General features: G+C 38.2%; 2 protein-coding genes across 2 annotated transcripts; both read left to right on the plus strand.

Annotated features, from left to right (window-relative positions):
* Positions 1-31: 31 nt before the first annotated feature.
* Positions 32-6331, plus strand: LOC116377662 (eukaryotic translation initiation factor 2-alpha kinase 3-like). Its single transcript, XM_031839355.1, has 8 exons — positions 32-240; positions 379-495; positions 583-726; positions 817-1021; positions 3170-3310; positions 3683-3781; positions 4026-4088; positions 4715-6331. The coding sequence occupies exons 1-8, from the start codon at positions 203-205 to the stop codon at positions 4847-4849; spliced, it is 942 nt and encodes a 313-aa protein (XP_031695215.1). The 5' UTR covers positions 32-202; the 3' UTR covers positions 4850-6331.
* Positions 6332-7372: 1041 nt separating this feature from the next.
* Positions 7373-10847, plus strand: LOC116377661 (double-stranded RNA-specific adenosine deaminase-like). The gene is made up of 9 exons (XM_031839354.1): positions 7373-7655; positions 8411-8537; positions 8657-8811; positions 8894-9014; positions 9155-9207; positions 9275-9424; positions 9569-9701; positions 10043-10092; positions 10178-10847. Exons 1-9 carry the CDS (start codon positions 7561-7563, stop codon positions 10374-10376), a joined length of 1083 nt encoding a protein of 360 aa, XP_031695214.1. The 5' UTR covers positions 7373-7560; the 3' UTR covers positions 10377-10847.
* The last annotated feature ends 9 nt before the right edge of the window (positions 10848-10856 follow it).

A 10856-nucleotide genomic window follows, 5' to 3' on the forward strand; every position in this document is an offset into this window, starting at 1 on the left:
AATTTCTGTAAATGCAATACCAACTACTTGTGATCTCACCCCACCTATGAAGACTACATGCTACTTGGCTGTTTTGATGTAACAAAGGACACGTTGTATGTCCTAGTTCTTAAAATGTATACAACTTAATAATCAGAGCGGGTTCAACATTTTAAATCTATTTATACTTTTTTTCTCTAAGGATGCTGTCAAAGACCAGAATATGGGAAAACGTCAGAATGAAACATCCATCCAGTCGAGGTATGAAAAACAACATTAATTTTCACTGTAGCATGTGTTTTATATTCTGATATGACCTTAAACATCTCTCCCAATAATTGATGTTCAATCAATAAGACATCTCTACGTTTTGCCTAAAAATAGCGTTACTCTCAACAGGTTTACGTCAGACTTTGATCCCATGGAGTGTCTTGGCAGAGGAGCCTTTGGTCGTGTTTACAAAGCAAGACATAAATTGCTGGACAAGTATTATGCTGTAAAGGTTTGCCGTGAAGAGTAAGTATAAAGTCATAAGGTTCCAGTGTGCATTGTGCCGTAAGTACTTTGTTTGCTGATTCATCCTCTTGTTCTCCTTTGGATCAGGAAATCTCTTCGAGAAATGGGGACATTATCAGAACTCCTCCACTGTAACATCGTCAGATACTACACATTTTGGATGGAGGACTCAGGATACCAGGGGAATTCTGAATCAACGAACAGTTCAGCTAACAGTTACGGCTCTTCCCAGTGAGTCCCATGCACTTAACTTTAGTCTTCACTTTTTGTTTCAAGTTAAAGGTGAGTAATACAATCAATCTTCTCTTCTTTCTTTTCTAGGACTTCAAGTAATTTATCGGCAAAGTACTTCTATATTCAGATGGAGTTATGTGACACCAAAACACTAAAAGATAGGATTGCTGAGAAGAACACTGAGTCTCTGCAAGAATCCAAGAGAAGAGAAGAAGGTCTCAGCATTGCTCAGCAGATAGTCAGTGGAGTCGAATATATTCACTCCAAGAAGCACATCCACAGGGACCTTAAGGTGAGACCAGACTTTGCAGTGTTTGGCTGAGGCAAAGCTGATATAGACGCTACCTGTCTGTAACTTTAGGTGTAACAGAATTTAATATGTCGTCCAGTTTACCCTGACGAGGCCCAGCCAACACCCTGAGACTGATGCTGGTGTAAGACAGTAGTGAAACTGGTCAGATGGCGGATAACATAGAACCAGTATATTGTTCTGGTGTTCACTCGTACAGAGTAGCAGCACCACATACTAGACATTTGCAACTCACCACTATTTACCAATGAACACATGGTTATTCTAAGTATTAGGCTGGATCCTGCCCCCACAAGCCCCAAGTCGGTGGAATTGTGCTGCTGCTCGCCTGCTGTTTGAAGTCCAGTACACAGTTCAGTACATCATAGACTTCTGTGTTTGTGAACAATATTATTTCTTAGATAATTGTGTGCCATTATAGCACAGTACTGATGTGGAGACAGGTAGAGGCAAGTGGTTTTCATTGACAATATCTTCCCTTCAGGAAGTAGAAGTCAACCCATATGGTGTCATGGGTTAGTAGAATGGAAAGTATGAACTCAGAAACACAAACAGACAAACAGGTTATTTTTTACAAAAAGCAAGCAGGGAGCAGACAATCATGGAAGGTAGAATGGACCGGGAAAGGCAGAGGCGGACAGACGCTGGGTTGATGAATTTGGAGATTGGAAACTGACCCATGAACCGAGGAGCCAACTTTCTGGATTCTCTCCTGACAGGAAAGTTGTGCATGGACAGAAGAAGACAGACCCTCTGGCCAGAGGTGTAGTTGGGGGCAATAATGTAGCGGTGATTGGTGCTCCTCTAGTAGCGATCGGAGGTTTGGAGGACAGTGGAATGGCCTGCATCCAGGTGTGCCCAAAGGGATGTTGAACTTGCCAGGAATGACATCTTCAAGACACGAAACTCACATTTCTTCGCCTTGAAGAAAAGTTGGTTCTCCAGAACTGATCCTGCTTGGATCTTGAGAAGAGGAGAATGACACTCAGATATACAAAACACAGATATTAATCAGGTCCTGGAGAACATCATTGACCAATACCTAGAAAACAGCAGGGGCATTGGTTAGGCCGAATGGCATGACAAAGTACCGGAAATGTCAACTAGGGATGTTGAAAACTGTCTTCCACTTGTCCTCCTCCGTAATCCATATCAGATGACATGCATATCCAAGATCTAGTTGGGAAAAGATGATGGCCCCACGCAAGAGTTCAAAGGCTGTAAAGATGAGTGGGAGGTGGCACCTGATCTTCACCAGGGCTGGGCCTATGTGAAGGGCCGAGGTTCTTGTCCTCCTTCTCCACGACGAAAAATTTAAGAAAAAAATGAGGAGGATCCAGTGAGTTCCAGGAACTCTGGAGGGAAAAGACTAGGAGTGGGGGGCAAAGCAGATTTTAGACAGCATGACAATGACGGCTCTATTGCAAGATGGCTCCCGTGAACCAGTCAATATGTGGAAAACCCAGAATAACAGGTAGTTAAGATGCGTTTCCAGGAGGACTGGAACAGTTCTGTAGGTGACATTGGAGGTGACATTATCCAAGAAACTGGATTGATCTGGAATGGAGTTAGTATGTAGCAAAGTGAACAGAGCAAAACAACAGATTATTATGAGCTGGCTGCAGTTGTGATGTTATTTTTCTGCCTCGTAAATGTTTGTGAACATAAATTCATTGTGTGTAATATTTATTAATTATTTATCGACTGATGTTCAAGTCTGTTCATTTTTTTAAAGCCAATATTCAACAATTCCCCACCAGAATAGTATTCTTGGTAGGATGGAGGAAGCTTTCAACATCTGGTTATAAAACCCTTGAACATACTACTTGTAAATGGATGGCATTACATTAGATTTAACATAATCATAATAAAATGAACAAATACCACAATAGAATAATGTCACATTATTAGATGTTTTTGTTCCTAGAAATGGTCAACTAGATAAACAAGGCTGTTAGTTGATCATCACACCATTTATTGACCCAATAAAAGCCACACATGCTGACTGTTTAGATTTAATGCTGGTTTCCCATTTTAAATCCATTCACTAGTTTAGGTGTTGACTGCCCATCACATGAGGAGCTAGATATTTATTTGTTTCGATTTGTGTTTTTTCATTTCAATGATAAGCCTGACAACATCTTCTTTGGACTGGATGGAGAAGTGAAGATTGGAGACTTTGGTCTGGTCACCAGAGATGCTGATGATGGCGATGCTTTGATGGAGAGATCAGAGCAAAGAGGAACCAAAACTTACATGGCCCCTGAACAAGTGAGACGGTCTATACTGACAATAACTTCTTCTAAATGATTGTGTTGACAAATTTATTCTTCTAATGGGCTTAATTAGGTAGACTATAGGTGGACATTAGGTAGACCTGTATGCCTACCACACTTAACAATGCTCCTGAATTTCCTGAATCTCAACCTCACCTATCTTTACTTTTTGCAGTGAGAGCTGTAGAATCAAAATGTTTACAGCAAATGTGTTACAACTTTTATGCCAATAGACCATTATTCAGCTGAAAGCTGAAGCTTATTTTAGTTAATGAGCATAACTAGTTAATATTTAACAATGATTAGGATAACATGAAGCTGCTGAAGTGCCTATTGTCAATACTGTGTTTTTATTCTGTCACAAAAGAGGGGGAAGAACTATGACCGTAAAGTGGACATATTTGCTCTGGGGTTGATCTACTTTGAAATCCTTTGGAAACTCTCTACTGGCCACGAAAGAGGAGTGGTGAGTCCATACAAATAGAAAACCAGCTTCTGTCGGTATACACCAGTAGTTGATTTATTTTCAGTATGGTGTGTAGCAAAATCTATGTACTGTAGATCACAGATATGTTGGAACTTCATTGTTCATCTTTTAATCTGTCTTTGTGTAATTTTTCTTGTACTCATTTGTAACATTCAACAGAGCACAATTTTAAGTATTTGTAATTTGTGGCTAACTTGTTCTTTCATCACCTTATGAATACCAGGTTTGGGATGATGCCAGAAGTCAGAAGCTCCCTGAAGAGTTTGGACTGACCTTTCCCCAAGAGGTAGATTACCATGGACAATGAGCATCAGGGTGCCCGTTATTCATAAACCGTACAAATTGGAAGTACTACTTCACTTGAGTATTTTCTTCTCATGACACTTCATACTTCAATATTTCAGAGGGAAATATTGTACAATTATTAGATTAAGTTAAATTAGTTAGTTTACAAATTCCGATTTTTGCACACCAAACATGAAAATGTAGTACTGCTGAAATGATTATCTTAGGAATTGATTGACATAACAATGTAATGTGAGGATTTAAAGATTTTTTGTATTAATTTATTTGTTTAAATCGTTATGAAGGTCTTACTTTGGACTCTGGGTATTTGTAACAGCATTAAAATCTATATTCAGAATTTTTACAAACCAAACAAACAGTTAATTGATGGAGAAAATAGTCAGCAGATTAATCCGTAATGAACCATATCTAAGGCCTCAAAGGATTCGAGTCAAAACAGGGCTGCTGCCGTCTGTATGTGAATAATGTCAAATATCAAACAGTGTTTTGAGTGTGTCATAAGTTCATATATTGGATATCCTGTGAAGTGGAGCTTCAACAATATGACATTTTCTATTATTGTTGGTACAAATATCTCAGTAGCACTTGTGTTTGTTCTTTTTTCAGAACCAAATCATTGAGTTAATGCTGAATGAGAAGCCTGAAGACCGACCCGAAGCAACTAAACTGAAGGCAGAAATGGAGATGTGTGCTCAGACATTAAACACACAAAATATGCATCAGGAAGATGCAGCTGTCTGATTATCACAAGGAATTGTGATAAGTCTTTACCAGCATATGGAAATGTATCTGTTATAATGTCTAATGTTACCAATATGATTTTGGAGGGACATGGTTCACGTACTGCACTTGTATAACTGAGATCAGTACAAAGCTCTTCACAAGGCCTCACGTTCACTCCCTCAAACACACAACCACGGGAACAGTCGTGTGTTTGAGGCTCAAGGACACATCAACTTCAAGACAGAAGCTCAAATGATTAACCATTCAAGTATTGAAGAAACTGGAAAGCGGTCCTAGTAGTATAGGTTTTAATAATCGGAACGAATCATGAAATCAAGTTTATTGTGATTTTAGAAAATAACTATTGGTTCTAAATAATCATGTGCCGATAATTTCTGTGTCCACAGTTGACATTTTATTCTATACTGAAACGGTTGATGACTTTAAAGTAATGTGACATGATGTCACATTACAGCCTTTGTTTTAGAGTGTGTATGTTAATAAGGGTTATCCTGGATAGAATGGTCAGATATCTATACACTAAATGTACATATACAGTATATACACACATACTATACTATACATACAGTATAGACAGTACAGTCACCAGACAGAAAACTTTGGACGGGCATCTTATTTCTCAAGGTGGGGCCCTCTTTTTGGATTGTTTGTTGGGGTTTTGCATACATTTGTTATAACAAAAACAAAATTGAGAAATAATAGAAATATTGACCATATTTTATTATATTTCAACAATATTGTTGGACAGAATTCACTGGTATATTGATGAATTAGGTTTTTATATTGTGTGAGTGGCTGCTGCACCTGTTGCATCAGGATTAAAGGTTTACAATATGGTTTTGATGTTATCTTCCTTTTGATGTATTTTTCCTTAGCCAATGTATGCACATTTTTTATTTAGCCAATAAAAACACAGCATTACAGTAAAATGTAATTACGTGAACAAAAGACTTTCATTATGCCGTTACAACATTCTGCTTGACAATAATCATATGACATGACAGCCAATGACAGTATGAAAACGGAACAGCTAAGAAATATTGGAAAAAATAGACCTTTGGCTAAAATAGAACTTGTATTCATGCACATCCCAGCATTCATTATATAAATGTGAGAAAATTATATTGAGCTTTTTCTAACTTTTCCTGTACTCCCTCTGCGTTTTGTTACGTTGTGTCATTGCAAATTGGTGGTCATTGGGTGGACGGAAAGTTCACCAAAGTTCAACTCCATGAAAATGTAAAGATGAGAGTTTGCTCCACCACTGGAAGCAAATGTTTTTATCGCCCCTTTGCTCACAGAATGAAAGTGAACAGGAGGCAAATGTTTATTACGTGCATGTGTGACAGTGCCTTTAATGATTTGATCACATGCATGTTAAAACACAGTGTTTGATGATGAATTAGAAAAAGTGTTTGTTTGAATTTTGTCAACTAGCAAGATGATGACTGCACACAACAGCAGCAAAGATGTGGAGAGAGTTATGTGCCCACAAGGTTAACGTGAAACACCCACAATGTGATCCAACGTGAAACTCATGCAATATGTTTTGGTAGCCTATCATTACTTTTGATACTAGCATTGATACTCAAATCAAGACTCAGTATTAGTAGTATTAATACTTAAGTTATCAGCTATTTAAAAATGCTTCTGGTGGATTGTTGATAGTCATTCTAAGTAATTATAATGTCAAGTCCAACAGTGGTTGAACTGGCAGTCAATGCCTTGTGGCCTTTCTGGAAGTCATGAGGTCTAAAAATAAAACAAAGTAAGATAATAACAAAGCATTGTTTATTCTATCATGGACTGCTGTAGTGGCAATTTATGAAACAGGAATTTAGGAATGCTGGAATTCAACATTTCAATAGAAAGACAATAATGAACATGGGAAGTGTTTTAAGCAGCTGAGTTTCTTTCATTGTATTCCACAGACAGGTTCAATGGTTGCAGGAGGCAGTAATGCACCTAAAACACTGGTTGCCAACCGCTACGTAAAATCAAGATTAGTTCATTAGTATTTAAGGAGTTGAAAGTTTATAAGCCAACCAAAGTGTAAATGATGTAGTCTGTAATGAATTTGATCACATTTGAAGGGAACCAGACTGAAGGTACCTGAACAGAACAAGCTACTCTCATCTGGACAAAGCAGGCAGCACTGTGAGGGACATGACTTTTGATCAGTGCTTTCAATACAATCGTAAGAAGATATAAATGGCTCATTCTAAGGTAACATAAACACAACGATTCTTATTTCCAGGTGATTAAAGAAATTATACTTGTTATATTCCATTGCTGCCAATCCCCCTAATTGCTACACACTGTACCTTTAAAATAGATATCTATTTTAGATAACAATTAAAACAATTATTAACAGAGAACATTAACAGCTTCCAAAACCAAAACAAACACCTCACTTTGACTAAAGGCTGCTAACACTTTTGCCAGTATTACAATTTATGGTTTTAATTTATCCACAGTGAGTTCCCATCTACACAGTTTTGATATTTGACACCACGTGAGGGTGCCATGTTGTGTAATGTTTACGGAGAAAACGAAACTTACTGAGGGTGAGGCTGCATTAAAACAGCCCGCTGGTACGTGGAAGTAGAGCTGAGATGAAAACGAAGAAGAGCCATCGTTAGTTAGTATTGTGAGGTTTATTCTTTGCTGTGTTGAGAGGGGACGTTGTGACGGTTGAGTTATGTATAATGGCCGTAGCTAAACTCAACGAGTACACACAGAGAGAGCGCTTAGACCTGAGGTATGAGGACGTTCGGGCTGTTGGCCTGGATCACATTAAGACGTAAGTTGAACACATTCTCTGGTGCGATTTACGACACGAAAATAATTGAATATAGTAGGATTTGAAGAGATGTCGCACTTAAATAGAACATGCTATTGAATGGGAGGATAGAGGTTTCTCTTGTTTTTTGCTTTAAACATAGGAAATAGGTGTTAAAGCCAATCGTTGTCCTCCTCAGGTATGTGTAACGCACTTTATCAATGTTGGTCAGCTGTTATACGTTAAAAGAACACATACAGTAGGTGTAACATTAAATAAGCAGTGTATATCTTCACAGTTGAGTGGGATATTATTTATTGTTTTCTGCATATTGGAAAAAAACAATAGGAACATTTTGATGAATTTGGCATGAGTGTAACATTCCTTTAATAAAGACTAATAGATGCAGGGGTGCTGAACCTCAATATTTATAAGTATAAGTATTTACTGATCTGTGTCTGCAGCATCGGGTTAGATATTGAAAAATAATTGTTTTGGAATAGACACCCAACTCAGGTATTGTGTTGACACCAGTAGTGAAATATTAGAAATGATAACCATGTCTAGTGCTGCTAATATAATGGTAATGCACATATCACAGTGTTGTTCTCATGTAATAAAATGAATAACTCTTTACTAGTTGACAGGCTGCAGGGGGTCCAACACGACCTCAAGTTATCAACCTCGCCTGCAGATTCAAGTCTTTGTGATGCAACCTCTCACCACATTCTGGTGTCACCTTTCTTGTTTAACAAAGTTTTATCATTTATTCTCAGATTTACCGTGAGAGCAGTGGTGGGTGGTAAGGCATATTCTGATGGTGTGGGGAAGAACAAGAAGGAAGCCAAACTAAATGCAGCTGCAAATGCCCTGAGTGTCCTGTTGGGGGAAACAATAGACTCTGTAAGATTATTATACCTCTTTATTGACTCACTGCATGTGTGAATTTTAGTATTCCAAAGTATAGAAAACTGATTCATGACACTCGTCTCCTCGATGTATATTTGTTTTTATCCCGACAGACAGAAAATGCAACAGAAGCTTCAACTGCACTAGCTCATCAGACAGCTTTCACTCAAGCCAACTATACATGTTGGCTCAATGAACATGGTCACAAAAACAGGATGACTATACGGGCTGTGGAGTCAACCAGACAGGGACTAAATAGTACTACTCCGTAAGCCTCTTAAATACATTCTAATTTGTAGCTATTTTGTCCTGATTTATAAATGCATTAAATGAAAGTTTTATGATATTAGATGCTGTAGCTTCGTGGTTGGTGATAAGGAGTATCCAGCTGCCACTGGGAAAACAAAGAAGGAAGCTAAGGAGGAAGCAGCCAAGCTTGTATATCTCGAGATATATGGCAGTACTACAGAGGTAAGTAATGATGCACACTGGTTTATTTAGACTTAATGGAAGTCCTTGATAACCATTGTGTTTTAAGGTGCCACATACTCAGCGGCCACAATCCACTGTGTGAACCATCATAAAAATTGTACTTTTGTTTTTTTTTCAAGACTGCTACAGACAACCCTACATCAGCTCAACAAGAGGAGGTTTTGGATATCTGGTGAGTAAAACACAATGGCAGTTTAATTTTCATGACTTCAGTGTAAAATATTACTTGTTTATTACAGTAATGTGACAAGACGCATCAGTGTGAACGTTCAGGACAACAGCTGTACAGAGACAAATTTCATTGGAATGGTTGACAAATACTGTCAGAAAACAAACCGCTGCCATTCATACGTTGAAGAGAAGAGATGTGGTCCACCTCATAAGCCTCAGTAAGTATGAACCTAAACCTCTGTTCTCTGAATAGACACCGCAGACACTCTGTTCTAACTCCTGATTTGTTTTCAGCTTTCAACAATATTAAAATGTTTACACAATGATCTAAATAATTTACTCTTTTTCAAAACACAACACAGATTTTTCTACAAATTAATAATCGACAAAGAGGACTACCCTGAGGGTGAGGGTAAGACTGTCAAGGAAGCCAAACAAAAAGCAGCTCAGCTGGCCTGGTCTGCTCTCCAAGAACAGACAGACTGGGACAGCAAGGTATTCCATATTTTGTACTTCTTTAAATCATTAAAATATACATGCAGTTGCCAGTTTATTATAAACACCTAGCTAAAACGAATACAACAGTTCCATGTAGCACCTAATAAATTGGCAGATTAGGATAGTTTGGTAGAAAAGTAGAAGTTTTATCGCAGTCGAGATCTAAATATACTGCTCACAGACCATATTTACCACAACCTACATGCTTTTATTTTGAAAGCCTTTCCCATAAAACACTCAAGCAAGACTGTTTATTTTTTCATTTGAGTGATTGCACTTCTACATTATTCTGTGCTGATGTCTAACATTATGCCAAACACCTTTTCTGTGCGTTGCAGGTGTCCGTCAGATCAACCGAGGATGGTGGACCACCTCTGTTAACTGCCCTGTAAGTCACTTATTGTCATTAGGAGCAAGCCATGGAGTTAAATAACAAGAAGACTGTACTCATGTCTCACATTGTATTCCTCAAGGGAGTCCAATAATTCATCATCACAAAGCATGCCGACTGGAACAGGTGGCTCAGAAATATTCAAAGACTCATCCAACTCTTCCAAGGATCAGGTGTGCACTTTATATCTCAATCGTACACATTCAATCTTAAATCCATCCTCTCATATTCTACTTTCTCTGTATGTGGAAAGGGACGACAAAATAATAGTAGTATTATAAGAGCAAGAACGTTTCGTTTGTCTAATGAAGGAAAATAGAGAGCTGCAAGTTGGGAGAGAGTCACTCCAAAAGACTCTATGCAACTTGGTTCATTTATTGTAGCAGACAACACGTTGTTTGTTCCACTTCTTTAAGAGTATACAACTAAATAATCAGAGCGGGTCAAAATTATATATCCATTTATTCCTTAATTCTCTAAGGATGCTGTCAAAGACCAGAATACAGGAAATAGTCAGAATGAAACATCCATCCAGTCACCATCTTTTCATTAAATGAATTTGAGAAGTTGAAAATTTGGGTCGCGGCTTGTCATTAAGGGGTGATGGTGGGTCCCGCAGCCAGACCAGTTGAGAACCACTGCACTAGTTGACTGTTGCACACTAGTAGCAGCCTTGTAAGTGCAAGAAAGTTTAGTTTGGGTCCATAGCTGTGGTATAACCAGATGCAAAATGAAAATAGTTTGACTGAGGTGAAAAATTA

The sequence above is a fragment of the Anarrhichthys ocellatus genome, unplaced genomic scaffold, assembly GCF_004355925.1.
Source record: "Anarrhichthys ocellatus isolate YVR2014 unplaced genomic scaffold, GSC_Weel_1.0 scaffold1517, whole genome shotgun sequence".
Classification (NCBI taxonomy): domain Eukaryota; kingdom Metazoa; phylum Chordata; class Actinopteri; order Perciformes; family Anarhichadidae; genus Anarrhichthys; species Anarrhichthys ocellatus.